The 24,226-nt window shown below is 49.1% G+C and overlaps 1 protein-coding gene across 3 annotated transcripts in view; it reads left to right on the top strand.

Moving 5' to 3' along the window:
* SLC20A2 (solute carrier family 20 member 2) overlaps window positions 1-19,211 on the top strand; it is a 192,639-nt gene extending 173,428 nt beyond the window's left edge. For all 3 annotated transcript variants that reach the window (XM_030194536.1, XM_030194534.1, XM_030194535.1), the window contains exon 11: window positions 18,600-19,211. In XM_030194536.1, the coding sequence (XP_030050396.1) occupies window positions 18,600-18,764 (165 nt within the window). In that variant the 3' untranslated portion in view covers window positions 18,765-19,211. The remainder of the gene's footprint in view (window positions 1-18,599) is intronic.
* Window positions 19,212-24,226: the final 5,015 nt, after the last annotated feature.

Below are 24,226 nucleotides of genomic sequence, written 5' to 3'. Positions count from 1 at the left end.
TTCACCGGCCCCCTCGCCTTTCCCGACAGCGGGCCTTGACAAGTGCCTCTGAGCCATCCTTCCGGGGATCCTGGAAGGGCTGATGCGCCAGACTGTGCCGGCGCCGTTGATGGAGGCGCCAGCGTGCTCTATCCCGGTGCCGAGGCCTCCGACGTCGCTTGCGTCGCCAGTCTCGACCGCCACGCAGGTGGAGTCCCCGTCGACGTCGATGGAGGGAGCTTCATCCCCACCGGCGTGGGAGTCCACCGCTCGACGCCACCACCGAGGACTCGGTGCCTCGAAGTCGAGCCGGGCCCGGTTGAGGTCTGAGCTACAGGAGCTCATGTCCGACACCGAGGAAGAGGCCTCGTGGGGGGAGGAGGAGGACCCCAGATATTTCTCCTCAGAGGAGTCTGTGGGCCTTCCCTCCGACCCCACTCCTTCACCGGAGAGGAAGCTCTCGCCACCTGAGAGCCTCTCCTTTGCCTCCTTTGTTAGGGATATGTCTATCTGCATTCCCTTTCCCATGGTCTCTGTGGATGAGCCGAGGGCCGAGATGCTCGAGGTCCTCGACTATCCATCACCACCTAGAGAGTCCTCCACGGTACCGTTGCACAATGTCCTCAAAGAGACAGTGCTTTGGAACTGGTTGAGACCTTTATCTAATCCCACCATCCCCAAGAAAGCAGAGTCCCAATACAGGATCCACTCAGACCCAGAGTTAATGCGGCCACAATTGCCTCATGACTCGGCGGTCGTGGACTCTGCTCTCAAGAGAGCACGGAATTCGAGGGATACCGCTTCGGCGCCCCCGGGGCGGGAGTCTCGCACTCTGGACTCGTTTGGGAGGAAGGCCTACCAATCTTCAATGCTCGTGACCCGCATCCAATCCTACCAGCTCTACACGAGCATACACATGCGGAATAATGTGAAGCAACTGGCGGACCTGGTCGACAAGCTCCCCCCGGAGCAATACAGGCCTTTTCAGGAGGTGGTCAGGCAGCTGAAGGCGTGCAGAAAGTTCCTGTCCAGGGGTATCTATGAAACCTGTGATGTGGCATCTCGAGCTGCGGCCCAAGGTATAGTGATGCGCAGACTCTCATGGCTGCGTGCCTCTGACCTGGACAACCGCACCCAGCAGCGGCTGGCTGATGTCCCTTGCGGGGGGGATAATATTTTCGGCGAGAAGGTCGAGCAGTTGGTGGACCAACTACACCAGCGGGAAACCGCTCTCGACAAGCTCTCCCACCAGGCGCCTTCAGCATCCACCTCTGCAGGTGGACGTTTTTCCCGGGTCCGGCAGGCTGCGCCCTACGCCTACAGCAAGCGTAGATACACCCAGCCAGCCCGAAGGCCTCATCAGGCACAGGGACAGTCCCAGCGCGCTCGTTCCCGTCAACAGCGTGCGCCTAAGCAGCCCCCTGCGCCTCCACAGCAAAAACCGGGGACGGGTTTTTGACTGGATCCATGGGAACGTAGCCGCCATCAAAGTGTCCGTACCGGACGAACTGCCAGTCGGGGGGAGGTTGAAAGTTTTTCACCAAAGGTGGCCTCTAATAACCTCCGACCAGTGGATTCTCCAAATAGTGCGGTGCGGATACGCCCTGAATTTGGCCTCCACTCAACCAAATTGTCCTCCGGGAGCCCAATCCTTCAGCTCCCATCACAAGCAGGTACTTGCAGAGGAACTCTCCGCCCTTCTCAGCGCCAATGCGGTCGAGCCCGTGCCACCCGGGCAGGAAGGGCAGGGATTCTATTCCAGGTACTTCCTTGTGGAAAAGAAAACAGGGGGGATGCGCCCCATTGTAGACCTGAGAGGCCTGAACAAATACCTGGTCAAAGAGAAGTTCAGGATGCTTTCCTTGGGCACCCTTCTACCAATGATTCAGAAAGACGATTGGCTATGTTCCCTGGATTTAAAGGACGCATACACTCACATCCCGATACTGCCAGCTCACAGACAGTATCTCAGATTCCGTTTGGGAACACGGCACTTTCAGTACTGTGTGCTGCCCTTTGGGCTCGCCTCTGCACCACGAGTGTTCACAAAGTGCCTCGTGGTGGTGGCGGCGTACTTGCGCAAGCTGGAAGTGCACGTGTTCCCGTACCTCGACGATTGGCTGGTCAAGAACACCTCAGAGGCAGGAGCCCTTCGGTCCATGCAGTGCACTATCTACCTTCTGGAGCTGCTGGGGTTTGTGCTAAATTACCCGAAGTCCCATCTCCAGCCAGTCCAATCTCTGGAATTCATAGGAGCGCTGCTGAATTCTCAGACGGCTCAGGCCTTTCTTCCCGAAGCAAGGGTGCAGAACCTTCTGTCCCTTGCTTCCCAGACCAGAGCGTCTCAGCAGGTCACGGCTCGGCACATGTTGAGACTCCTGGGTCACATGGCCTCCACAGTTCATGTGATTCCCATGGCTCGCCTTCACATGAGACCTGCTCAATGGACCCTAGCTTCCCAGTGGTGTCAAGCCACCGGGAATCTAGAAGATGTCATCCGCCTCTCCATCAGTTGCCGCAATTCACTGCACTGGTGGACCATTCGGACAAATTTGACCCTGGGACGTCCATTCCAAATTCCGCAGCCCACGAAAGTGCTGACGACGGATGCATCTCGCCTGGGGTGGGGGGCTCATGTCGATGGGCTCCACACTCAGGGATTGTGGTTCCTCCAGGAACAGGATCTTCAGATCAACCTCCTGGAGCTCCGAGCGGTCTGGAACGCGCTGAAGGCCTTCAGAGATCGGCTGTCCTACCAAATCATCCAAATTCGGACAGACAATCAGGTTGCAATGTATTACATCAACAAGCAGGGGGGCACCGGATCTCGCCCCGTGTCAGGAAGCCGTTGGGATGTGGCGTTGGGCTTGCCAGTTCGGCATGCTTCTCCAAGCCACATACCTGGCAGGCGTAATCAACAGTCTGGCCGACAGACTGAGCAGAGTCATGCAACCGCACGAGTGGTCGCTCCATTCCAGAGTGGTACGCAAGATCTTCCAAGAGTGGGGCACTCCCTCGGTGGACCTTTTCGCCTCTCAGACCAACCACAAGCTGCCTCTGTTCTGTTCCAGACTACAGGCCCGCGGCAGACTAGCGTCGGATGCCTTTCTCCTCCATTGGGGGACCGGCCTCCTGTATGCTTATCTTCCCATACCTTTGGTGGGGAAGACCTTATTGAAGCTCAAGCAAGACCACGGCACCATGATTCTGATAGCGCCCTTTTGGCCCCGTCAGATCTGGTTCCCTCTACTTCTGGAGTTGTCCTCCGAAGAACCGTGGAGATTGGAGTGTTTTCCGACTCTCATTTCGCAGAACGACGGAGCGCTTCTGCACCCCAACCTTCAGTCTCTGGCACTAACGGCCTGGATGTTGAGGGCGTAGATTTTGCTTCGTTGGGTCTGTCTGAGGGTGTCTCCCGTGTCTTGCTTGCCTCTAGAAAGGATTCCACTAAAAAGAGTTACTTTTTTAAGTGGAGGAGGTTTGTCGTCTGGTGTGAGAGCAAGGCCCTAGAACCTCGTTCTTGTCCTACACAGAACCTGCTTGAATACCTTCTGCACTTATCAGAGTCTGGTCTCAAGACCAACTCAGTAAGGAATCACCTTAGTGCGATTAGTGCTTATCATCGTGTAGAGGGTAAAGCCATCTCTGGAGAGCCTTTAGTCGTCCGATTTATGAGAGGCTTGCTTTTGTCAAGGCCCCCTGTCAAGCCTCCTGCAGTGTCATGGGATCTGAACGTCTTCCTCACCCAGCTGATGAAACCTCCTTTTGAGCCACTGAATTCTTGCCATCTGAAGTACTTGACCTGGAAGGTCATTTTCTTAGTGGCAGTTACTTCAGCTCGTAGAGTCAGTGAGCTTCAAGCCCTGGTAGCTCATGCTCCTTATACAAAATTTCATCATAATAGGGTAGTACTCCGCACTCACCCCATGTTTCTGCCGAAGGTGGTGTCGGAGTTCCATCTTAACCAGTCAATTGTCTTGCCAACATTCTTTCCCAGACCGCATACCCGCCCTGCTGAACGTCAGTTGCACACATTGGACTGCAAGCGAGCTTTGGCCTTCTATCTGGAGCGGACACAGCCCCACAGACAGTCCGCCCAATTGTTTATTTCTTTTGACCCCAATAGGAAAGGGGTCGCTGTCGGGAAACGCACCATCTCCAATTGGCTAGCAGATTGCATTTCCTTCACTTACGCCCAGGCTGGGCTGACTCTTGAGGGTCATGTCACGGCTCATAGTGTTAGAGCCATGGCAGCGTCGGTAGCCCACTTGAAGTCAGCCACTATTGAAGAGATTTGCAAAGCTGCGACGTGGTCATCTGTCCACACATTCACATCTCATTACTGCCTACAGCAGGATACCCGACGCGACAGTCGGTGCTGCAGAATCTGTTTGGGGTTTGAATCCAACTCCACCCTCCAGGACTCGAATTTATTCTGGTCAGGCTGCACTCTGTTAGCTGTTCTTCGTAGGTCAATTTCTGTTATGCCCTCGCTGTTGCGAGGTTAAATTGACCTGGGTTCTTGTTTTGAGTGAGCCTGAGAGCTAGGGATTCCCCAGTCGTGAGAACAAGCAGCCTGCTTGTCCTCGGAGAAAGCGAATGATACATACCTGTAGCAGGTGTTCTCCGAGGACAGCAGGCTGATTGTTCTCACCTACCCTCCCTCCTCCCCTTTGGAGTTGCGTTTTCCTCATTCTTTTGATTGTCATTCAACTGAGCGGGAACGGTTGCGCACGGGCGGGAAGATGGCCGTGCATGCGCAGTGGGCGTGCCCTGCGTGCGGGACTGCCCGCGAAGTTTTATTCCGGTTGGTGGGGGCTGCCATTGACGTCAGCCCAGTCGTGAGAACAATCAGCCTGCTGTCCTCGGAGAACACCTGCTACAGGTATGTATCATTCGCTTCCTGGCCCCTCCCACGACCAAATCGCTCGGATTAGGACGTTTTTGAGCTGGGCTTTTTTAGTTTTCATTATCGCTAAAAAAAAAACAAACGCCCAGCTCAAAAACGTCCGTTTTTTCGAAAATACGGTTCGGCCCGCCCCTTCACGGACCCATTCTCGGAGATAAACGCCCATGGAGATAGGCGTTTCCTTTCGATTATGCCCCTCACTGCATCCAAATGGCAGATGACGTTTAATGTGAGCAAATGCAAAGTGATGCATGTGGGAAAGAGGAACCTGAACTATAGTTACGTGATGCAAGGTTCCACATTAGGAGTCACCGACCAGGAAAGGGATCTGTCGGTGGTAGTACATTGAAACCCCCTCTGCTCAAGGCCGCCACGGCAGCTAAGAAAGCAACTAGAATGTTAGGTATTAGGAAAGGAATGGAAAAAAAAATGAGAATTATCACTGTATGCTGCTACCACACCTCAAATACCATGTGCAATTTTGGTCACTGCATCTCATAGTAACATAGTAACATAGTAGATGATGGCAGAAAAAGACCTGCACGGTCCATCCAGTCTGCCCAACAAGATAACTCATATTTGCTGCTTTTTGTGTATACCCTACTTTGATTTGTACCTGTGCTCTTCAGGGCACAGACCGTATAAGTCTGCCCCGCAATATCCCCGCCTCCCAACCACCGGCTCTGGCACAGGCACAGACCGTATAAGTCTGCCCAGCACTATCCTCACCACCCCAGCCCTGCCTCCCAACCCCGGCTCTGGCACAGACCGTACAAGTCTGTCCAGCACTATCCCCGCTTCCCACCACCGGCTCTGGCACAGACCGTATAAGTCTGCCCAGCCCTATCCCCGTCGCCTCCCAACCACCAGCCCCGCCTTTCGATCTTGACTAAGCTCCTGAGGATCCATTCCTTCGGCACAGGATTCCTTTATGCTTATCCCACACATGTTTGAATTCCGTTACCGTTTTCATTTCCACCACCTCCCGCGGGAGGGCATTCCAAGCATCCACTACTCACTCTGTGAAAAAATACTTCCTGACGTTTTTCTTGAGTCTGCCCCCCTTCAATCTCATTTCATGTCCTCTCGTTCTACCACCTTCCCATCTCCGGAAAAGATTCGTTTGCGGATTAATACCTTTCAAATATTTGAACGTCTGTATCATATCACCCCTGTTTCTCCTTTCCTCCAGAGTATACATGTTTAGTTCAGCAAGTCTCTCCTCATACGTCTTGTAACGCAAATCCCATACCATTCTCGTAGCTTTTCTTTGCACCGCTTCAATTCTTTTTACATCCTTAACAATATACGGCCTCCAAAACTGAACACAATACTCCAGGTGGGGCCTCACCAACGACTTATACAGGGGCATCAACACCCCCTTTCTTCTGCTGGTCACACCTCTCTTTATACAGCCTAACAACCTTCTAGCTACTGCCACCGCCTTGTCACACTGTTTCGTCGCCTTCAAATCCTCAGATACTATCACCCCAAGATCCCTCTCTCCGCCCGTACCTATCAGACTCTCCCCGCCTAACACATACGTCTCCCGTGGATTTCTATTTCCTAAGTGCATCACTTTGCATTTCTTCGCATTGAATTTTAATTGCCAAACCTTAGACCATTCTTCTAGCTTCCGTATGTCCTTTTTCATGTTTTCCACTCCCTCCGGGGTGTCCACTCTGTTACAGATCTTAGTATCATCCGCAAATAGGCAAACTTTACCTTCTAACCCTTCGGCAATGTCATTCACAAATATATTGAACAAAAAAGATATAGTGTAATTTGAAAAGGTACAGAGAAGGGCAACAAATGATAAAGGGGATGGGACAACCTTCCTATGAGGAAAAGCAAAAGAGGCTAGGTATATAAAATGAGTGGAACAGATAGATGTGAATCACTTGTTTACTCTTTCCAAAAATACAAGGACTAGGGGGCACACAATGAAGCTACAAAGTAGTAAATTTAAAATGAAACGGAGAAAATATTTCTTCACTTAATGTGTAATTAAACTCTGGAATTTGTTTCCAGAGAATGTTTTGACAGCGCCAAACCACTCCGAGAAAAACTGCACTGGCTTCCAGTTAAGGAACTTATCGCATTCAAAATCTGCACCGGGATACATGACAGACCTCATCGACCTACCACCCAGAAACACCATAAAATCAGCACGATCATACCTAAACCTCCATTACCCAAGCAGCAAAGGACTCAAATACAAATCCACCTATGCTTCCAGCTTTTCCTATCTGAGCGCACAATTGTGGAACACACTACCAAAAGTAGTAAAAACTACACTCGACCACATGAATTTCCGGAAAGCACTAAAAACAGAACTTCAGAAGGGCATACTCCACCGACCCAACATAAAAAAACCTGGACATCTGCGACACAACTTAGCCAAAGATCGTAACGAACGTATCCTAACTCTTCCTTTCCCTCTCTCCATAATATCACCTTGATATTAAGCGCTACTTGTATTCATACCGAAATCGGTTAACGCTGATTACGGTACCATGTTAAGCCACATTGAGCCTGCAAAGAGGTGGGAAAATGTGGAATACAAATGCAACAAAATAAAATAGTAAAAGCTGTTAGCAGGATTTAAAAATGGTTTGGATGGCAAGTCCATAAGCCATTATTATTAAGATGGACTTGGGATAATTCACTGCTTTTTTCCAGGATAAACAGCATAAAATGTATTGTACTGTTTTGAGATCTTGCCAGGTACTTGTAACCTGGATTGGCCACTGTTGGAAACAGGATGCTGGGCTTGATGGACCTTCGGTCTGTTCCAGTATGGCACCACTGTTTTCACACTCGGGATCAGTTGCATATAAACCTGGAACATCAAGCAGTATGGAATGCTCTAAAGGCTTTGAGAAATCAGCTGATGCACATAATTGTGCTGAGTCAGACAGCGATATTGCCATGTACATCATCAACAAGCAGGGAGACATGGGTTCTTTTATGCTTTTCAGGAAGCACTAGGGTTATGAGCCTGTGCCTTCCAGAACAGGATGTTGCTCAGATCCACTTAGCTGGAAAATGCAACTGTCTGGCAGATGGGATGAGCAGAGTGATGCAACCTCATGAGTGGTCCCTCAGCATGGGTGTAGCCCAGGAGATCTTTTGAGTGGGGCGCTCCTTTGGTAGATTGCTGCCACTCATCACAACAACAAGGTCCCCCTCTGTACTGTTCCAAACTGGCATCAAATGACAGACTAGCCATGGATGCCTTTTTCTTTCATTGGGGAACAGGTCTTCTGTATGCGAATTCTCCTATTCTTCTCTTAGCAAGGACTTTTCAGGAGTTACCTTCCTAAGTAGAGGGAACCATATCAGCCTCGTCCAATAGGGTCATGGTCTCCTTGTCCTGCTTGAGTTTCTGCAGAGTCATGGAAACTGGACTGATTTCTGACCCTTATCAAGCAGGATAAGGGATTGCTTCTTCATCCTAACCCCCAATCCCTAGCCCTCACAGCTTGGATGTTGAGAAGGTAGCACTTGATTCACTTCAGCTGCACGAGGGTGTCTTCCAAATCATCTTTGCTTCCAGGAAAAGATTCTACTAAGAGGTCTTCAAGAGGTTTGCCATCTGGTGTGAAAACAAGGCCTTAAACTCCTTTCCTACACAAAAACTGCTTGAGTATCTTCTACACTTGTCTCATAACCAAATCAGGGTTCACTTTGGCGCAATTGGCACTTACGATCACTGTGTGGAAGGTAAGCTCATCTCTGTACAGCCTCTAGTTTTGATTCATGAGGTTTGCTGCTACTTAAGCACCCTGTTAAACTACCTACAGTGTTGTGGGATCTCAGTGACGTTCTCACCTACCTTTTGAAAGCTCCATTTGAGCCTCTTGATTCCTGCCATCTGACGTTTTTGACCTGGAAGGTATTGTCGTCTGTGGCAGTCACTTGAGCCTGCAGAGTGAGTGAGTTCCAGGCTCTAATAGCTGGCCTGCCTTACAAGATAGAGTAGTTATACTCATGCATCTTAAGTTTGTTCCTAAGTTGCATCAGAATTCCATCTTAATCGGTAAAGTCTTCTAACATTTTTTCCCCAAACCACATGCCTATCCTGATGAAAGTGCACTGCAGACTTTGGACTGCAAGGAGCAGACTGGAGCAGACTGAAGCCCGTAGACAATCTACCTAGCTTTTGGTTTTTTTTTTTTTTTTACCCTAACAGGATAGGGACAGCTATGGGCAAATATGCATTCTATCCAGTTGGCTGGCAGACTGCATTTCCTTTACTTAATGCCCAGGCTGGGCAGACTCTAGAGTAGGGTTTCTCAACCCAGTCCTCTGGACACACCTAGGCTTTCAGGTTTATAGGATATCCTCAGTAAATGTGCATGAGACAAATTAGATTGTATAGAATTGCTGCATGTAATTCATTGTAGATACCTTATTTGCATAGAATGAAGGCACTGCATGCAAACTTCTTGCATATTCATTGTGGATAGCCTGAAAACCTGACTGGCTAGGTGTGTGCCAAAGATTGGGTTGAGAACCCCTGCTCTAGAGCAGTGTTTCCCAAGTTGGTCTTGGAGTACCACCTTGCCAGTCAGGTTTTCAGGATATCCACAGTGAATATGCATGGAATTGATTTGCATACATTGTTTCCATTATATGCAAATCTTTCATGCATATTCCTTGTGGATATCCTGAAAACCTGACTGGCAAGGGAGTGTATTCCAAGACCAACTTGGGAAACACTGCTCTAGAAGGTTGTGCTGCTGCTCACAATGTCTGGGCCATGACTGTGTTTAGTAGCTTACTTGAGATCAGCCTACATTCAAAAGATTTGCAGAGCAGCAACATGGTCATCAGTCTACACATTCACATCTCAGTACTGTTTGGAACATGACTCCTGACACAACAGTCAGTTTGGTCAATCATGTCTACAGAATCTATTCAGGGTGTAGAATCTAACTCCATCCCCTAGGCCCATTATCCAGTTGATCAGGAGACTGTATTTCCTTTACTTCTATGTCCAAGCAGGTCCCACCATTGAGGGTTTGTCAAGGCACATAGTGGGTAATTTGATGCCTCTGCCTTTACTAGTACAGGTTCACCAGCCATAGTGCCTACACTGAAGGCCTGGATATTATGCCTGCTCAAGAGAAGGCATAAATGTTGGTGCAGAATGCACAAGTATGTGCTTAAATTAGCATTTTATAACAAATCTGCATACTTCAGTTCTACTACATTTTGCCAAAACTGCACCCTCAGCAGTGCCTAAAGTGAAAGTACATGTATTCATGTAAACATTTGTATTTTGTTCTAGTCTTATGGAAGCCATTTTACCTGCATATATTTTAACGTGTTTAAAAGGAGTTTACACATTATGTGGCAAAATAACCTATGGCTGTCATAGCTCTCTTGAGGTGAGCTTTATGATAGAAGTTTGCAGACTTGTAACAGGAACATCGAGTCATATGATATCTATTACTCAACTTGCATTGTGACAGTGGCCCTCTAGAATCCAACTTTATCTCCCCAGACCCATTTTTTATTCCCAAGCTGCCTTTGAAGATTTATATAGGCTGGTTGCTACCAAAAAATGTTAGATGGTCTGCCTGTTACAGTGCGTTTCTTGTTCCCATTTTTCCCCGTTTTGTATTGAAGGCAGCAGGTAGTCCCATCTCTGAGGACTTGTTTTCCTGCTTATCCTTGGAGAAAAAAGGGTTACTTGGCTATAACAAATGTTTTCCATGGAAAGCAGGATATGCATATCCGTCCATCTCCTCAAAGAATTCTCTTCTGCATCAGTGGCAATGAAGCAGTAATTTTGTATGTATGTGTGGTGAGGCTTCTCAGAATCTTCCAAATGAATCTAAGCTGGGTCAGCTCCATCAGAGGATGCTACTTACCTGTGGTGTCCATGGAGAACTGCTACAGCTTAGTAAGGTTGTTCTCTGAGGAAAATCCTGGATGGAGGTGTAGGACCTGCTTCTAACCAGTTATGCAGACAAGATATGCCAATTTAAGTCACATCTGACAAGTTAAAATCCTCCCATCTGGTATCTCCCATTTTGGATTTCTTCAACAGGTTTTGTCCAGGTCTATGTCTGTGTTTAAATCACGTAAACTATACTGCTTAAGATGAAATTCTTATTTTTCCTTTCTTTTTGAAAATCTACAATGCTACATTCTTTCCCTATATCCCCTGTATGTCTGTTGCTTTAGCTTTACATACAGCTGCTACTCCCTCCCCCTTTTCTGCCATCCCTCTTCTTCCTGAACATATAGCCCAGTATGACACATTCAGGCTTATTTTCGAAAGAGAAGGATGCCCATCTTTCAACACAAATCGGAAGATGGGCGTCGTCCTTACAGGGTTGCCCAAATCGGCATAATGGAAAACAGATTTTAGGGGGCCCCAACTGCTTTCTGTCACGGGGATGACCAAAGTTCCTGGGGGCGTGTTGGAGGGGTAGCGAAGGCAGGACTTAGGCATGCCTAACACATGGGCGTCCTCGACCTATAATAAAAAAAAAAAAGGGTGTCCCTGAAGAGCACTTGGCTGACTTTACCTGGTCCTTTTTTTTGTTACGAAAAGGTGCCCGAACTGACCAGATGAACACCGGAGGGAATCGGGGATGGCCTCCCCTTACCTCCCCCAGTGGTTACTAACCCCCTCCCACCCTTAAAAAAATTCTTTAAAAATATTTTTTGTCAGCCTCAAATGTCGTACTCAAGTCCATCGCAGCAGTATGCAGGTCCCTGGAGCAGTTTTAGTGGGTACAGTGCACTTCAGGCAGACGGACCCAGGCACATCTCCCCCCCCACACACACCTGTTACACTTCTGGTGGTGAATATAAGCCCTCCAAAACCCAGCACAAACCCACTGTACCCACATGTAGGTACCCCCCTTCACCCATAAGGGCTATGGTAGTGGTGTACAGTTGTGGGTAGTGGGTTTTGGGGGGGGTTGGGGGGCTCAGCACACAAGGTAAGGGAGCTGTGTACCTGGGAGCTTTTTCTGAAGTCCACTGCAGTGCCCCCTAGGGTGCGCGGTTGGTGACCTGGCATGTGAGGGGGACCAGTGCACTATGAATTCTGGCTCCTTCCATGACCAAAGGGCTTGCATTTGGTTGTTTCTGAGATGGGCATCCTTAGTTTCCATTATTGCCGAAAATCAAACAACCAAGTCTAAGGACGACCATCTCTAGGGGCGACCTAAATGTCAAGATTTGGGCGTCCCTGACTGTATTATCGAAATGAAAGATGGATGCCCATCTTGTTTTGATAATACGGGTTTCTCCGAGGACAAGCAGGCTGCTTGTTCTCATGACTGGGTGACGTCCATGGCAGTCCTGAGGAACGGAAATCTTCCTAGCAACAAAGGTTTGCTAGAGCCTTTGAGCGCGGATGCGGCTATCATCCCGATCAGTTCTTTTCTTTCCGCGGTAAGGGAGTGACTGCTTGTGGTCTCTCTCCGTGTGCCCCTGAAAAGAGCCTTCATTTTTGTGGGTTTTTCCCGCTTTTTTCTTTCATTTTTTGCTCTGGTTGAGCTGTTTCTTTTAAAAAAAAAAAAAAACAAATCCTTTATTTCTTAGGTTTTGTCCCCTCTTAATTTTCTTTTCGTTTCCGTCGCGGCTCTTTTTAGGCCGTGCGTACGCGTTTCTCATTTTTGTGCCCTTTTTGGCACCCTCGAGAACTTTGACTTTGCCGCCGCTATTTTTCCGTCTGACATCGAGGATTCCCAGCGGCTTCAAGAAGTGCACTCGATACAACCGGCTAATCTCAGGTACCGACCCCCACTTGTGGTGTATTCAGTGCCTTAGGCCCGACCATCGCCCAGACACGTGAAAGTTGTGTCTTAGCCTTAAAAAGCAGACACAGGCGTCAAGACGAGCTCAGCGGGACCGTCTGTTTGGAGCTTTGCCCGGGACTTTGATGTCGACATCGGTACCGAGGTTGGCGGTGTCGATGTCGGCACCGGAGATGACATCAGGAGTGCAGGTAATGGCTGTCCGGAGACCACCACACGCTGGGCGCAGTGAGCCATCGAGTGGGTCTCCACCTGCCTCGAAGACTCCTGCTCTGCAGGCCCACCAGGACTGACCACTTTCGGACTCGACCCCGAGGAGGCGTGTGGATTCCACGTCCTCCTCGTCAGTACCAAGGAGTACTGATGACGTGCCTCGAGCGAAGGCTAAGAAGCATCGCCATCGGTCTCCTCCTAGACACGGTACCAGGAGCTCCGGGGCGTCGAAGGATTTGACACCCGTGAAGCGTCGACGCCGGGAGGACCGCTCACCCTCCATTCAAGAGGTGTCGGTGCTCAGACAGCCCGGTACCGCCTCCTCGCCCTTTGCAGATTCTGCCTCCGACTCCTGCACCGGCCCCACGCCTTTCCCGGCAGACACTCTGGACGAGCGCATCCGAGCCATTCTGGAAGGGCTGCTGCGTCAGTCTGTTCTGGTACCAAGGGTGCTTGCGCCCTCGATACCGTTGATGGAAGCGGCAGCTGGCTCTGTGCCTGTGGTGCAGTCCTCGACGCCGGTACCACTTGCAGTATTGGCCTCGGCTGCCACCCAGGTCGACTCCCTGTTGACATCGCTGGAGGGAGCTTCATCGCCACCGGCACGGGTGTCGACTTGTCGGCATCACCATCGAGGACGGGGTTCCTCGGCGTCGAGACGGGCCCGGTTTCGGACTGCAGTTAGAGAACTCTTGTCCGACACCGAGGAGGATGCCTCGAGGGAGGAAGAGGAGGATCCCAGATATTTCTCTTCTGAGGAGTCTTGTGGTCTTCCTACTCCTTCACCAGACAGAAAGCTTTCTCCCCCAGAGAGTCTGTCTTTCTCTTCATTTGTCCGGGAATTGTCTGTGGGCATTCCCTTCCCTGAGATGTCTGTGGACCGGACTGCAATGCTCGAGGTCTTTGACTATCCTTCGCCACCTAAAGAGTCATCCACTGTCCCTTTGCATAATGTCCTTAAGGAGACATTGTTTAGGAACTGGATGAAACCACTAACTAATCCCACCATTCCCAAAACAGCTGAGTCCCAATATCTGATTCATGGAGAACCTGAGTTGATGAGGACGTAGTTACCTCACGACTCTATGGTTGTGGATTCTGCTCTCAAGACAGCAAGGAGTTCTAGAGATTTTTCCTCGGCGCCCCCAGGATGAGAATCTAGAACCCTGAACTCTTTCGGGAGGCAGGCCTATCAGTCCTCTATGCTCGTGTCCAAAATTCAGTCTTACCCAGCTCTACACGAGCATCCACATGCAGGACAATGTGAAGCAACTGGCAGACTTGGTGGACAAGCTCCCTGTGGAGCACGCCAGACTTTTTCAGGAGGTGGTCAGGCAGCTGAAGGCGTGTCGCAAATTCCTGTCCAGGGGTGCTTACGACACTTTTTGCTCAAGGTATAGTGATGCGCAGACTCTCATGGCTGCGTGCCTCTGACCTGGACAATCGAACCCAGCAGCGGCTTGCAGACGTTACTTGCCGGGGGGATAATATTTTTGGCGAGAAAGTCGAGCAGGTGGTAGAGCAGCTCCACCAGCAGAAAATCGCCCTCGACAAGCTCTCCCACCAGGCACCTTCAGCATCTACCTCAACAGGTAGACTGGTTTTCCGGGGAAGGAGGACTGCTCCCTATGCTTACTATAAACGTAGGTACAATCCACCTTCCCGACAGCCTTCTCAGGCTTAGCCCCAGTGCCAAGACAGGCCTCTACAGCTCCCCAGCAAAAGCAAGGGACGGGCTTTTGACTGGCTCCGGATGAGCATAGCCGCTCTAAATGTACCTGTGCCAGACGATCTACTGGTCGGGGGGAGGATAAAGTTTTTTCACCAAAGGTGGCTTCTCATAACCTCCGATCGGTGGGTTCTTCAAATAGTCCGGTTAGGGTACTCCCTCAATTTGGTCTCCAGACCTCCAAATTGCCCACCGGGAGCTCAATTTTTCAGCTTCCAGCACAGGCACTTACTTGCAGAGGAACTCTCCGACCTTCTCAGCGCCAATGCGGTCGAGCCCGTTCCACCCTGGCAAGAAGGGCTGGGATTCTATTCCATGTACTTGTGCAAAAGAAAACGGGGGGGGGGGGGGGGGGGGAATGCGTCCCATCCTTGACATAAGGGCTCTGAACATATTCCTAGTTTGAGAAAAGTTCAGGATGCTTTCCCTGGGCACCCTTCTTCCCATGATTCAGGAAAACAATTGGCTATGCTCTCTGGACTTAAAGGATGCTTATACACATATCCCGATACTTCCCGCTCACAGGAAGTATCTTCAATTCTGTCTGGGGACACAGCACTTCCAGTATTGTATGCTGCCCTTTGGTCTCGCGTCTGCGCCCAGGGTGTTTACAAAATGCATGGCGGTAGTTGCAGCGTCGCTATGCAGACTGGGGGTGCATGTGTTCCCTTACCTCGATGATTGGCTGGTAAAGAGCACCTCCGAGACAGGAGCTCTGCAGTCCATGCAGATGACTGTTCAACTCCTGGAGCTACTAGGGTTTGTTCTAAATTATTCAAAGTCCCATCTTCTTTCAGTTCAAAAACTAGAATTCATAGGAGCTCTGCTGGACTCACAGGCGGCTCATGCCTATCTTTCCGAGGCGAGGGCAGACAACCTTCTGTCTCTTGTTTTCATGGCCAGAGCGCCTCAGCAGATCACAGCTCAGCAGATGTTGAGGCTTCTAGGCCATATGGCCTCTAAAGATCATGTAACTCCCATGGTTCGTCTTCATATGAGATCAGCTCAATGGACCCTAGCTTCCCAGTGGTATCAAGCTACAGGGAATCTAGAGGATGTGATCCAGCTGTCCACCGACTTTCACAATTCCCTTCGGCGGTGGATGATTTGATCCAATTTGACCTTGGGACGTTCTTTTCAAATTCCTCAGCCACAAAAAGTGCTGACAACGGATGCATCCCTCCTGGGGAGGGGAGCACATGTAGATTGGCTTCATACCCAGGGAGCTTGTTCCCTCCAGGAATTGGGTCTTCAGATCAATCTCCTGGAGTTGCGAGCGGTCTGGAACGCTCTAAAGGCTTTCAGATATTGGCTGTCCAATCAAATTATTGAAATTCGGACAGACAATCAGGTTGCCATGTACTACATCAACAAGCAGGGGGGCACCGGTTCTCGCCCCCTGTGTCGGGAAGCCGTCCAGATGTGGCTTTGGGCTCACCGTCACGGCATGCTTCTCCAAGCCATGTATCTGGCAGGCATAAACAACAGTCTGGACAACAGATTGAGTAGGATAATGCAACCTCATGAGTGGTCGCTCAACTCGGGCGCAAGATCTTCCGAGCGTGGGGCACCCCCTCAGTGGATCTTTTTGCCACTCAGCTCAATCACAAGGTCCCTCAGTTCTGTTCCAGACTTCAGGCCCATGACAGACTGGCGTCAGATGCCTTTCTCCTGCATTGGGGGAAGGGCCTTCTGTATGTGTATACTCCCATACCTCTGGTGGGGAAGACTTTGCTGAAACTCAAGCAAGACTGCGGGACCATGATTCTGATTGCGCCCTTTTGGCCGCTTCAGATTTGGTTCCCTCTTCTTCTGGAGTTGTCCTCCGAAGAACCATGGAGATAGGAGTGTTTTCCAACCCTCATTTTTCAGAACGAGGGGGCACTTCTGCATCCCAACCTCCAGTCTCTGGCTCTCACGGCCTGGATGTTGAGGGCGTAGACTTCGCCTCCTTGAGTCTTTCTGAGGGTGTCTCCTGAGTCTTGCTTCCAGGAAAGATTCCACGAAGAGGTGTTACTCTTTTAAATGGAGGAGGTTTGCCGTCTGGTGTGACAGCAAGGCCCTAAATCCTCACTCTTGTCCTACACAGACCCTGCTTGAATACCTTCTACACTTTTCAGAGTCTGATCTCAAGACCAACTCCATAAGAGTTCATCTTAGTGCGATTAGTGCTTTTCATTATCGTGTAGAGGATAAGCCTCTCTGGACAGCCTTTAGTTGTTCACTTCATGAGAGGTTTGCTTTTGTCAAAGCCTCCTGTCAGACCTCCACCAGTGTCATGGGATCTCAATGTTGTTCTCACCCAGCTGCTGAAACCTCCTTTTGAGCCACTGAATTCCTGCCATCTGAAGTATTTGACCTGGAAGGTCATTTTCTTGGTGGCAGTTACTTTCAGCTCTTAGAGTCAGCTTCAAGCCTTGGTAGCCCATGCTCCCTATACTAAGTTTCATCATAATAGAGTAGTCCTCCGCACGCATCCTTAGTTCTTGCCGAAGGTTGTGTTGGAGTTCCATCTGAACCAGTCAATTGTCTTGCCAATATTTTTTCCCCGTCCTCATACCCCTCGTGCTGAACGTCAGTTGCACACATTGGGACTGCAAGAGAGCATTGGCCTTCTATGTGAAGCGGACAAGCCCCTTCAGACAGTCCGCTCAAATATTTGTTTCTTTCGATCCCAACAGAAGGGGAGTTGCTGTCGAGAAACGTACTATTTCCAGTTGGCTAGCAGATTGCATTTCCTTCACTTATGCCCAGGCTGGGCTGACTCTTGAGGGTCATGTCACTGCTCATAGTGTTTGAGCTATGGCAGCGTCAGTGGCCCACTTGAAGTCAGCCACTATAGAAGAGATTTGTAAGGCTGCGACGTGGTCATCAATCCACACATTCACATCTCACTACTGCCTTCAGCAGGATACCCGATGCGACAGTCTGTTTGGGCAGTCGGTACTGCAGAATCTGGTGTTTAGAATCCAACTCCACCCCCTAGGCCCATTTTTGTTCTGTTCCAGGCTCCACTCTCAGATATTTCTTCGTAGGTCAATCCTTGTTATGTCCTCGCCGTTGCGAGGCCCAATTGACCTTTCTTTGTTGTTTTGAGTGAGCCTGGGGGCTAGGGATACCCAGTCGTGAGAACAAGCAGCCTGCCTTTCCTCGGAGAAAATGAAGATACATACCTGTAGCAGGTATTCTCCGAGGACAGCAGGCTGATAGTTCTCGCATACCTGCCTGCCTCCCCTTTGGAGTTGTGCTTTCCTCTTTGCTTTGTTATTGAACTGATTGGGACTCTCGCGTGACGGGCGGGAAGATGGCTGCGCATGGGGCGCTCGAAGGCTCTAGCAAGCTTTTGTTGCTAGGAAGATTTCCGTTCCTTGGGGCTACCGTGGACGTCACCCAGTCGTGAGAACAATCAGCCTGCTGTCCTCGGAGAATACCTGCTACAGGTATGTATCTTCATTTTCCCCGCCCCTTTGCCGGGACGTCCTGCGAGGACGTCCTCGGGAAAACATGGGCGCCCCTTTCTATTATGCTCCTCATTGTGTTCAATTGGACTTGTCATGTCTCTAATTTTCAGTTTTTGAAAAAAAAAAACCGAAAAAAACAATTTAGTTTATTGCATGGAAGTAACTCAAAACTCAGGACAATTTTTTGCTAAACCAAAAGAATATTAGCACATTTCTGAAAGCAAGAAAATTAAGTTTTAAAAACACTTTACTCTTGCAGTTGGTAAATCTAAGTTATTGCCATGTGAGCATTCACTTCAATGCCACTTTCAACCCTCCCTGCAGACTTAATTGAGACAGAGATAGTTCAGCTTGCCATAAGTATCTCAACTCCCCCCACCCCCCGCCGCCAAATAAAAAAATTATCAGCTGATTGGACATATGTAAAACTAATTTAAAACTATTTTTAACTTTTATATCTTGAATTTTAATTGATATTTTCTTCCATTTTTTAAAACCTGTTCTCCCTATCCTTTACTAAGGTTGGATCGGTGGTGGCAGTGGGCTGGATACGTTCAAGGAAAGCTGTTGACTGGCGCCTGTTCCGCAACATCTTTTTGGCTTGGTTTGTGACTGTTCCAGTAGCTGGTTTATTCAGTGCTGCAGTTATGGCACTCTTCCAGTATGGTATTCTTCCATATGTCTAATACTTTATCTGATAAAGCAGGAGGCCCATTTACAATTGACTACCTGGCTTGAGAATGGAAAGCTCCTTGCTGAATTGCCTATTTGCATCACACTTTTTTTTTTTTAACTAAGTAGTCCCATGCTTGTCTAAATTGTCTACTGTAAATAACTGTCAGATTTGTGACATGGTGACATAACGTGGTGCAGTTACTTAAAAAAAAAATTAGATATGCATATAGTATATAACACTACCTGAACTATAAGGGTGGGAGTAATTGCCTAGAATTTTATATCTACTAAAATTGTATATAATGTATTATTTGTGGCAGTTTTTTAAAATATTTTAAAGAGATAGATAAAGCAAATGTGCTTTTCTGATAGCAAGGTATAGAATGTATAACTTTTTGTTAATTTTGTCTATGCTTTTAAAATATTGGAATAAACAGTGTGCATAATTGCTTTTATAAGCTTTTTGTCCGTATGTTATGTATCATATTGTAATTTCTTAGTATTTGTAAACATTTAAATGGTGCATTTCCCTAATACATTTTAGAGTTTTAGAAGGTACCAAAGAAGCACAGAAACATCTTGCCAATAACTTGTCTACAGTGATATTTATTCTCTTTAGTTTTCACTACTGTCACCAGCAAACCTACCAATTATGTTTGTAATAAATGCAGTGTTTTGCATGTGTTGAGAGCATACTAGCTGAAAACTGTACACAATTAGCAAAATTCAATATAAACAACTGGCTTATGTGTTTACTTTTGCATTGCATTTAGTGGTCAGTTTTTGCTTGTATGTCTTAACTTTTTGTTTGTTTGAGGAAACTGAAAAGTGACTATTGAATTTATGGATCAAGCAACTTGATAGTATTACAGAGTATTAAATGGATGATCAGCAGAGGATCTAAAATGTAGCTCGGTGTAATTGCATACATTTAAAATGTTAAACCTGTCCACAATATCATTAAAAGGCATTGATACAAGAATCGTCCATTTTTTTTAACTGAAGTGGAAAACATATACTAATGTTAAAAGGCTGCTAAAGTCATTATATACCTTTTGGTACTCTTGTGTATTTGCTTTTTGCTTATGGTCATTCATATTAAATTTATAATAAAATTAAATAGGTTTTCCAATATTTTTCTTTTTTTTGCAATCCAATCTATTTGCATCCCTCTGTTTGAATAGCAGTACTAACTCTGGGCCAGATGCACTAAACTTAACGAGCAAGTAGTAAACCCTGGCATGCAGTAAAAGCTTCTCCGAGCCATTTTCCAATCACGGTAGCAGCTAACGAAAACGGAATGCAGATGATCCAAAGCTTATTGCAAGGCTATTATAATGAGATGCACTACGGTTTTCCGATCCCATTACCGTGAAAAACCTAACGGGAGGTCTACACCTCTCGTTGGGGCAAATTGGAAGAAAAAAATGTCAGGGATGTCCTTTTTGGACGTCCTTCACCTGGAAAAAAAAAACCCACTCCAAAGACGTTCTTTTTGGGCGTCCTTAATAAAAACCTTTGCTGCCCAGGAAAGGAAGACGCCGCGCCACTGACCCCCGCCACGGCCTGCTGCAGGAAGGCTCCGATGTGGCTCGATATTGCAGTTGAGGACGTCCCATCCAGAAAGATGTCCTTTTTGGATGTCCCCCCACACACAATAATAAAAATGGCCTTTTTGGACGTCCTTCACTCAGCTGAGAGACCTGTAAGTCTCTGAGCTGAATGCATTGTGATTGGACTTCCAGGTCTCTCAGCTGAGTGAAGGACGTCCAAAAAGGCCATTTTTATTATTGTGGGGGGGGGGGGGGTGTCCAAAAAGGACATATTTTTGGATGGACGTCCTCAACTGCACTATTGAGCAGCATCAGAGCCTTCCTGCAGCAGGCCGTGGAGGGGGTGAGCGGTGCGGTGTCTTCCTTTCCCGGGTGGCACAGGGAGGCTTTTTGGACGTATTTGGCATGTGCAGAGCAGCCAGCATAACGCTTGGCTGCTCTACGCATGCTCGACTGGCTGACTGGTTACCGATGGAATAGAGAATGCAAGTGAGCTTCAACGAGCAGCTCATTTGCATTCCTTTTCCTTGATGCATGCCCGTTCCTTACCGATTCGGTAAGGGAAGGGCTTTAATGATTTTTTTTTAGTGCATCTTGGCCTCTATTCTGTACTGCTTTGGATCACTTTGATAGTTTCATGAAATAATCAGGTCACTGTAATCCACATTTCCTTAGTGTCCTGACAGTCCAGTGTGTGAAGGTGGAGAAATAATGTGATTTGCTCCTTAAAGGCAGCCAGTCAGTATTTCTCCAGTGGATAGTGATAATGCACTGTAGAGACTCAGGGCTCATTAGGCCAGATAGTTCTAACAGTGTCAACCAGTTTAGGAGCCTAAGCATTTCTTGGAAGAAAGGAAGAATTTTGAATTGGCAAGTCCCTTCACTTTACTTTCCCTTTCCCCTTGTGGGGTTCTCCTGGGGTAGAGAACTTCAGAAAGTAAACAAAAGAAATTGAGTTTTTCAGCACAAAACCTGAGAAGTATCGGCTCAGATATTTGCAACATTGGTGTGAACAAGAGCTGAGCCATGAGAATAAGCTCAGAGGTACCAAGACAAGGCTTAGTTATACCTCTTTCCACTAAATAAAAATGACTTGCAGTAGTGGTCTTAGTTTTTTGGGGAAGCTGAATGCAGCTGCTGACTGAGCACACAGTGCTGTTTGCAAAACGGTCACAGCAGATATTTGTCTGCCATCCCCAAGTATATATTGGCCCTCAGCCTCCTTTCTTCTCTGAAGCAGAGGCCTTAAGATCGCTATCCTGTGTCTCTTCAGAAAACACAGGAAATAGTGGCCATTTTGCTTTTCTCTCCTGTCATGGCCAGCCCTCACTTGGTTTCAGGACCTCCTGAAATTTTGCCTGCAGATCTAATATTTCTCCGAGGACAAGCAGTCTGAATATTCAGACCGGAACTGTTTAGAAAAAAAGCAGAAGTTTGTAGAACGCTCCGTCGCACGGGCCCACCGCGCATGTACAAACGGCTTCCCGCCCGCGATGTGAGCCTGACCTTACTAGTTCTTTTTCATCCGAGAGTGTTGTGCTCGCCACTACTCCCTTGTTTTTTGGCTCAGGAGAACCGCGTTTTTTCTTCTTTTTTTATTTCCCTTCTCAAATTAAAAAAAAAAAAAAAAGTTTTTCCCTTATTTGTTTGTTTTTCCTCATTCTTTGAAGTTTCCTTTCTTCTTTCGTTGCAACCGCCTTTAGGCTGCTTGGCCGTGTCTTTTTTTTTCCTTTTTTGTTCCTTTTTAATTGGCACAATCAAGCCTTTTGATTTCGCGGACGCTATTTTCCCACCCATGTCATCGAAGACTCCCAGCGGCTTCAAACGCTGTACTCGCTGCAACCGGACCATCTCGGGTACCAACCCGAGTGTGGTGCCTCCAGTGTCTTGGGGCCCGATCATCTTCCAGCTGCCTGTAAGCTGTGTAAGTTAGTGAAGAAAAGGACCCAGGTGGCTCGAGAGGCTCAGAGCGAGACACTTTTTTCTGATTGGTCCAGTCCTTCGACGTCGGTACCAAGGTCGGAGGCATCGGAGTACACGTCGAGGGAAGCAGCGACACCAAGAGTCCAGGTAATGGCTGCCAAAAGACTGCTTCGAGCTGGGAGCAGCGAGGCATCGAGTGGGTCTCTACCCGCCTCGAGGCCTACTGCTATGCAGGCCCCCCGGGACCGACCGTTGGACCCGGCCCCGAGAAGGCGTGAGGATTCCACGTCATCCTCTTCAGTACCGAGGAGTCTCGATGACGGGCGTCGAGCGAAGGCGAAGAAGCACCGTCATCGATCTTCCATGCATGATACCAAGAGCTCCGGGGAGTCGGGACCCGAGAAGCGTTGACGCCGGGAGGACCGCTCACCCTCCATTCAAGAGGTACCGATGCGTCGATCATCTGGCAGCCTGGTACCAGCTCTCGAGCCCCCTCAGATTCTGGCATCAACTCCTGCACCGGCCCCCCAACCTTTTCCGATGGAAGCTGTCAACGAGCGCATCAGGGCTCTTTTTCCAGAGCTTCTGGAAGGGTTGCTTCACCAGTCTGCCTCAGTGTCGGGGGTGCTTGCGCCTTCCGCACCGACTGTAGAGATGGTATCTGGGCCATTACCTGTGAGGAGGTCTTCGTCCTCGGTACCGCTTGCGGTGCCGGCGTCGGCTGCCACCCGGGTTGATTTCCTCCTCGACGTCTGTGGAGGAAGCTTCACCGGAATCTAGGCAGGGGTCGACTTCTCGACACCCCCCACGGTCGTCAATCCTCAACGCCGAGGCAGGCTCGGGTTTGGGCTGCTCTTAGAGAGCTTTCGTCCGATACTGATGAAGAACGCTCGTGGGAGGAGAAGGAGGACCTAGGTACTTTTTGGAGGAAGAATCGTGTGGCCTCCCCTCTGATCCCATTCCACCAATTGAAACTAGGATGTCTCCACCTGAGCAGGGGCGTAGCCACGGGTGGGCCTGGATGGGCCCAGGCCCACCCACTTTCCCTCCAGGCCCGCCCAGGCGCCCGTTCACATCCTTCTTCGCTCGCTGCTCCCAGGCTCCGCTTCGCTGCATCGCTCTGCATTCTTGTTCTCGCCTGTCGCGCGGTGCTGTCATTCATGCAGGCGGTTGCTCTCTCCCCTGCCGCGTCTATCCGGTCCTAACAGGAAGTTCATCGGAGGATCGGATGGATGCAGCGGGGGAGAGCGCGGCTGCCTGTGTGAATGGTGGTGCAGCGTGGCGGGCGAGAGGAAGAGTGCAGGGAGCGACGATCATGCGGTGAAGCGGAGCCTGGGGAGAGGTGCACATAGCTACATTTGGAGCTCAGCCAAGGTACCAGGCAGGCAGCGGAGCAGAGGGAGAAATCTTGTATAGTGGGAGGAGAGGGAGAAATGCTGCCTGGAGGGAGAGAGGGATAGGGACAAGAGATATGGGGTGGATGGAGAAGGAGAAATGTTGCATGGAGGGGGAGGGAGAACACAGGGAGAAATGTTGGACACAGGTGAAGAGGAGGGAGAGATGGTGCATGAGGGTGGAGGGAAGGAAGAGAGAGAGAGAGACAAAGGGGTAGAGGGGGCAAGAAAGGGCGAAATCTTGTATATGGGGGTGGAGGGGAGGGAGAGATGGTGCACGGAGAAGAGAGAGAGAAATGTTGGGCATGACAGTGGATGGGAAGAAGGGAGAGATGCTGTATGGGAGGAGGAGAAAGAGATATTGGACCTGGGGCACAAGGGAGGGGGAGACAGAGATGGTGGACAGTGGGAGAGAGACAGAAATGTTGGACATGGTGGAGGAAGGAAGAGAATGCTGCATGGGAAGGAGGGGGAAGACAGATATTGGATCTGGGGTACAAGAGAGGGGGAAAGAAGGATGTGGACAATGGGAGAGAGGGGGAGATGTAGGACATGGGGTTGGATGAGAGGCAGGGGAGATTCATAGGAGAGGGGAGAGAGGGA

The sequence above is a fragment of the Microcaecilia unicolor genome, chromosome 2, assembly GCF_901765095.1.
Source record: "Microcaecilia unicolor chromosome 2, aMicUni1.1, whole genome shotgun sequence".
NCBI classification, from domain to species: Eukaryota; Metazoa; Chordata; class Amphibia; order Gymnophiona; family Siphonopidae; genus Microcaecilia; species Microcaecilia unicolor.
This window is presented reverse-complemented; position numbering and strand designations above follow the sequence as displayed.